This window comes from Antennarius striatus, chromosome 10 (assembly GCF_040054535.1).
Source record: "Antennarius striatus isolate MH-2024 chromosome 10, ASM4005453v1, whole genome shotgun sequence".
Lineage (NCBI taxonomy): Eukaryota > Metazoa > Chordata > Actinopteri > Lophiiformes > Antennariidae > Antennarius > Antennarius striatus.
Window position 1 is genome coordinate 10324599 of NC_090785.1, and position 6388 is coordinate 10330986.

The 6388-nt window shown below is 41.0% G+C and overlaps 1 protein-coding gene across 1 annotated transcript; it reads right to left on the reverse strand.

The window, feature by feature from the left end:
* Nucleotides 1-336: 336 nt before the first annotated feature.
* On the reverse strand, nucleotides 337-6124 carry rtn4rl2b (reticulon 4 receptor-like 2b). The gene is made up of 4 exons (XM_068325729.1): nucleotides 5986-6124; nucleotides 4531-4757; nucleotides 4204-4434; nucleotides 337-3199 (listed from the first exon to the last, which is right to left on the reverse strand). The coding sequence occupies exons 1-4, from the start codon at nucleotides 6029-6031 to the stop codon at nucleotides 2324-2326; spliced, it is 1380 nt and encodes a 459-aa protein (XP_068181830.1). The 5' UTR covers nucleotides 6032-6124; the 3' UTR covers nucleotides 337-2323.
* Nucleotides 6125-6388: the final 264 nt, after the last annotated feature.

Here is a 6388-nt window from a genome sequence, read left to right on the forward strand (position 1 = left end):
TATAATCATTTATGCTCATATTTGTGTATGATTGTTTTCCCTGACTGACAATATTCTTATTTACACTTTTCTGTAAGTATGAAAGTGTAAAATGTTGCTTGCATAGAAACTCTATTGTGTAAATTGATTGATTCCAGATGATTCCAACTGGTATTGTGCCACACTGGGGTTTATATGTTGTGTTAGGGTTTATATCCTATCTTACAAACCTTCTTCACATCTCCAAAGTCTTTTTGGGTGTGTTCAGTGATCAAATACAGAAAGTGAAGACAAGACAAGCACATTTATGTCGATTATTTATTTTTTGATAAAAGCAAAACACTTCCTAAAAAAGCTTTTCCATTGACATGAAAAACAAATCAATATTGTCATAGTTTCTTTTGTGTTCTGGACAGTAACTCAGTCTGGGTTTGGGCTCATTTGAACAGAATAGGACGATATGGGATTAAAAGCACAAAATGACTTTGTGTTTGGATAATTTTGCACAGATTGGTAATAAAACACACATCCCATATCCCAAAAACAGACAGTGGAGAGGATGATTAAAGATGATGAGATGATTTTAATATATGACAGCTCAACTGTCAGCGTTTCACACAAACAGTGTGACGTGTAACTGTGGGTTGGAACAGCGCTAGTGATGTTTTTCCATGAATAAATCAATCATACTATTTTTAGAAGGGTAATTCAGATTTTAACAGATAGATTCAACTCAGTTATCCATCTTTTTAAACCTTTACTCATACTACTTACTCCTCCTCTTCTTGACTTTTTTGCTTTTCACTGTCTTTGTTGTCATGGTATTTCTGAAATTGTTGACTCATAAACTCACATTTTAGATTTCCTCACGTGTAATCCCTTTTACACAACAGCAGATGAACTGCATGTGGAGGAGGCTTGATGATTTTAATGTTATTCCATATGGAATAACATAAGGTCCTACCATCTTAAAACAACAACAAAAACATGTGTACATTAAGCAAGAGAGGATGCACAACAGTAAGCACATTGCAGAAAGGATGTCATAACAGAAACCATCATCTTCTGGGAGGGTTAGATTGAGGGGAATTTGGTGCACTGAGTGAATTGATTTTGGAATAGGCAGTTTTATGGAAGTTTCGAAATAAATATGAAAATTAGTGATAATTACTGCTTTATACAACCAGTGTGAGAGCTGCCAAAATCAAAAATGAATATATTATTTTGTGATTGGTCACCGTTACCAATTAGACATCCACACTGATAGGTGGACAGAAAGACAAAATTCATATTTAATGGAAAAAGCCACACTCAATTTAAGAGGAGACCTTATAAAATTTATCCTTTTAAAACTTTAATTATTATTTTATAATTGTCGAATCCAGTAAAAACACTATCACACACTATAAATTTTGGAGTGTTATCCTTTCCTTTTCTGTCTTGTGCGCCTATTTCTGATTTTCTATTTCCATTTTGAGACAAAACAAGAAAACATGAAGGATGAAAAGGAGTTTTCACATTTATTCATTTTATCTCTCATTTACAATGTAAGTGTTTGTTCTATCACCACAAATGGTTCTAAAAAGAAAAGTAGAAATCCTGCTAGTCTAATATACAGAGCAATTTTGCAATGACTGTATTTACAATGATGCTGTGGGGTATGTGCGAGTGTGGGCGGTGGTTTGCTGGCATCTCTGGACTGTAGCCCAATAGAGGGAGGAGAGCTGCTCTTGGCTTGATTCTCTCTTGTCTTTAGATGAACAGATAAAAAAAACTCTTTGTATTTTCTTTCATGTATGGTTCTTTTCTTCCTGAGAAACCTGGCATTATCAGCATTAATGTTATTCCAGATCTCACTCATACTTCTGGCCTTGTTCAACCGTCTGTCCCCTCGTTTGCAGGGGGAAAAGTTGTAGATTATTCCACAACGCCTGCATTGTTTATAACTGTGATGTAAAAAAAATATGTAGAGATGCCACCACCTGTCTGTTTGGATGTCTATCTATCTATTTCTATGTTCAAGACATTTTCTATCACTGATCTTCTGATATTGTTGAAGGTGTGTGTCTTGTACGGTCATTATGACTTTCCGTGATATTATCCTTGCTTTCTAATCCCTGCACTAACAGGCAGCAACTCTTCAACACTTAAACCTTGTCCTGGCCAACTCAACTGCTGCTCTTCAAAACAGCTCTCTGCTGCTTTGACTGTCTCCTGTAACAGCATATTATTCCCTGCAAGTCAAGGAGGTATATGAAAGGAATCAAGATCCAGGATTTTGTAGGAGGTGGAAAGAGCAGAGAATAGTCAGAGGAGAAAGAGATGTTGTGTCGGAGAGGAGAGTTCAGCCAAATAGGAAATGGAAGGAAAGACTGACTATGGAGGGGAAGAGGAATTTAAGGAGAGATAGAGTGCTGAGTGAAGATGAAGAGGATGAAGGGAATGCTGAATTGTCATAGCCTAAGGGGCAATCCAGGTCAAAGCAGGGGATGGAGGCATCTTCATTGCCATAGTTGGTCCAGTATTCTTCTTGGTTCACCTTGGGGAGTGCTACCTCATGCTCTGACAATTCATACTTTGAGGCAAACGCTTCAGAAGGAATTTTAGGGAGGTACTGAGGTTTGACAGCAGGAAAAGGGAAGGCCTTCACTGTTTCCGAGCTCTTCTGGTACGATGACTTAGATGAAGATGCAGGCTTGTGTTTGGAGAACCACCAGCGGGTTTTGGTGCTGAAGGTGGTTGTAGTGCTTCCAGCCAGAGAGCCAGGGTCAGGCAGCGGGCAAAGCGCAAAGTCCAGCTCCCGCAGAAACCGCAAGTCCTGGCCACGACGTTGGGACGGGGAGGTGCACATCAGATCAGAGGAGGAGATGCGGGCCTTGCGGAACCACTCCCAGAGCGGGCGAGCCTCGCAACCACAGGACCAGGGGTTACCATTGAGGCGGAGGAACTGGATGCCTTGGGCATCTTTCATGGCCTGGCCTGGCAGCTCTGACAAGGAATTATTGAACAGGTAGAGTATGGTCAAGCGACCCAGGTCACGGAAAGCCCGACGGTTGACCTGCCTGATGCGGTTGTCATGGACAAGGAGGCGGTCCAGGTTTACCAGGCCTCTGAACACATTCTCAGAGAGGGCACGGATACGGTTTCCATGAAGGAAAAGATGAGTGAGGTTGACCAGATCTGAGAACAGGTCATCCTGCAAAAAGTGGAGCTGATTGTCCTGGAGCAAAATTGAAATACAAAATTTAGATTTAGTGCTTGGTAAAGTGGTTCAGTAATATAGCTCAGATAGAAAACCACAACTTCAATATCACGGTATGTAGTTTACTTTCAGAGTCAGAGAACATTACGTTAGACATCGCTTCCTTTTTTTCTTTTTTTCTCTCCACTGACCTATACTTTGCTAGAGCTGCTAGTGAGAGAAAATGTGTGGGCACATGTTGCCTTTTGTCTATTATACACTCATTCATTGGCATGGAGGATTTAACAGTTCCCCCCTTTGCTCACTGTGTGTCATTTTTTCATCACAATCTGACAATATCTAGCTGTTTGTGAGTAGAATTCTGACATGAACAAAATGTTTTTTTCAGTGCTAGATTCATGAATGGTTGTGTCCATTCAGTCTCTATGTCTGTTTAATTTCTGGAAAAACTAAAAATTTGTTTAGTATTTTTACACAATTTTCAGCAGATAACAGCCAAGTGCTGAAGTAGCATCTTACAATACTTAAGGACTTTTTTTTTCTTTTCTCTGTTCCACTGTTTAAAGTCAAACAAGTTCAATGGGATTTGTCTAAGATAAGCACTTTTTCTCCAACAAAGCTTTAAGTACACATGTGAGGAGGAGACACCTTTTGATATTGTCAAGAAGTTGGATGAATGGATAAACTTGTTTTTTCTTTTCTTTTTTTTTACTAATTACAATTAATGGAGAGAATATGAATAACTTTTTTCTAACATCGTCATATTGATTTACAGTATATTCACATTTTCCCTTTTTGTGACTGAGTCCATTTCACACAACTTCCATTCAACAGTCCCTCAATATGCACCGTTTAAATGCTTGCAAGTTTGTAGCCAGTGACCTAGCATCACCGTGTTAATGGATATGTCCATAAAACAATGACCTGATATAAACGTGCATGAATAGTATAGTGTGTCACTGTGCATGTATGTGTGTGTGTGTTTGTGTCTATTCTGATGTGTGTGCACATGTTGGATTTACCTGCAGGTAGAGGAACTGCAGACTGTACAGCTTGTGGAAGAGGTCATGGGGGAGATTTGCCAGCTTGCAGCGATGCATGTGCAGGCTCTGCAGCTTCTCCAAACCCCTGAATGCTCCACCTTCCAGGCGCTGTAAAGGGTTATCGCCCAGATCGAGCTCCTCCAGCACTCTAAGGTTGCTGAAAGCTCCACCCTCAATCCATGTGATGTTGTTGCCATAAAGCCAAAGCACCTGAAGAGAATGAACATAATATAATGCCATAAAAATAGAAATAAAATACTTTTAAGAACCTCTTAAATTTAATAAAGCACATGCCCCCATTCCTACCTGTGTCTCGAAGCCAAAAGAGTCTGTGCGTAATTCTGTGATGCGGTTGTTCTGCAGAAAAACACGTTGCGAGTCATAGGGCACACCAGCTGGCACTATGGTGAGGTTCTGGGACTGACAGCTAACTGTCATGGGCGTAGGGTAACACACACACAGCCGGGGGCATGCTCCCACCCCACTGGGCTTCACCACCACTAACCACAGAACGAGCCATAGGCACAGTCCACCTGGAGAGAGACAGATAGGAGGTTGATTCTCATTTGAGAAAAAAGAACAAAAGCAATCAGATTGTCTGAAAATCATGATTTAGTGCCAGTTGTAAATTGTGCGCTTCATTGTGCATCTGTATGTGTCGGTTTATGTGTGGTACAGACGAGACGTAGAGCTTGATTTCAGCTCCTGACTACAGTCTTCTCTTGCTGTCTGTCAAACCTATTGATGCTGTCAGTGATTCTGTTCTCTCACCCATGACTTGTTGTTTGTTCCCAGAACTTTGGATTTCATATATAATGCATAGGGTTACATTGCAGAGATCAATCATCCATATCCATCAATTCACTTCAGGTCTCAATGGCTATTGTGACAAGATCTCACCACTTGGAATTTCGGTGGTTCATAACAGACAAATCAAGACAAATTTTGTACAGACGGATTCTAAAGTCTTACCTAAATTAAGAGCATTCGCCTACATTAACCTGGTTTTCTCGTTCCTGACGTTTCCGTTGAAAGGTCTACCCCGCAAAGGGCACGCGTAAAAGCAGCAACCAAACCCGGATCAGTTTCGGTTTTCATTAATACTGCAAGAACTTCTTGGCACAGCTCGGGTAACGGCTCACAAAAGTGTTCACCGCAGGAAAGGAACATACATGAAATAATAATGAACTTCCCATTCATTTGCTGTGCGCAAGATTTTCCAGAGGCTCACCTCATGACCTCTTAAGATGTTAAACTGAACCGCACTGGATGCTGTGAATACAGGCGCAGCTTTTGGGACGATGACATTCTACCGTAGACGCACCTCGAGTGTTATTCGCGCATAAATCCCCGTGAGGTGCGAACTGAAGTTTAAAAATCATGTGCGCTACATTACATCTCTCCGTGCGTAAAAAGATGGAGGTGGTCGCCTTTACCAGAGAAACAAAAACATTACAGATCATCGTTCAAATAATGTTATATTAATTTGCGCTTAAATGAAAGGACATCAAGTTTGTAGCATTTGTGATTGACGAACAATGTTACAATAAAAAAAAATGATGATGACAATATGTTCAATTTGATAATCAATCTTGAATAAGCATAAAATCTAATGCCAGATGTTTCTCGAATTTAGTCAATGGAGAGAAAAAAAAGTATTGTTTAAGTCACTTTGTTAACTCTTGCAGAATCCTGAATGACGAGCTGCAGCAAAACACCTAAAAACAAAATAAATGCACATTTTAAGAAAAAAACACTCACTTTTGATGTTGAAGGCAGTGGCGCCTTTCCCGGAGCAACGACTCATCTCGAACCAAAAGCCGAAAGCGAGTTAGCCTGCACGGCGAGGAGATGCCTGCTTGCTGCTATCTCTGCTGAGGTTCAGCTCTGGCGACCGAGCGCTGCGTCTTCAGGCAGTGATGACAAGGAGCCCCGTGGAGCCTTTTATACCGTCAGCCGGCGAGGCGCCTACGTCCGTGGGCAGCGGAGGATACTTTCTACGTCAGCCCGGGAGGAGGGATGAGAGTCTCCGGAGGAAAGACAATAAAGGCAGCAAGCAGGGTGGGCTGTCCCTGCGGAGACACCTAAAAAGGAGAGCACGTTTGTCAGAGTCAACAAGTTATTACTCATTATATCAGGCAGTGAAAAGCAACGCATACTCATT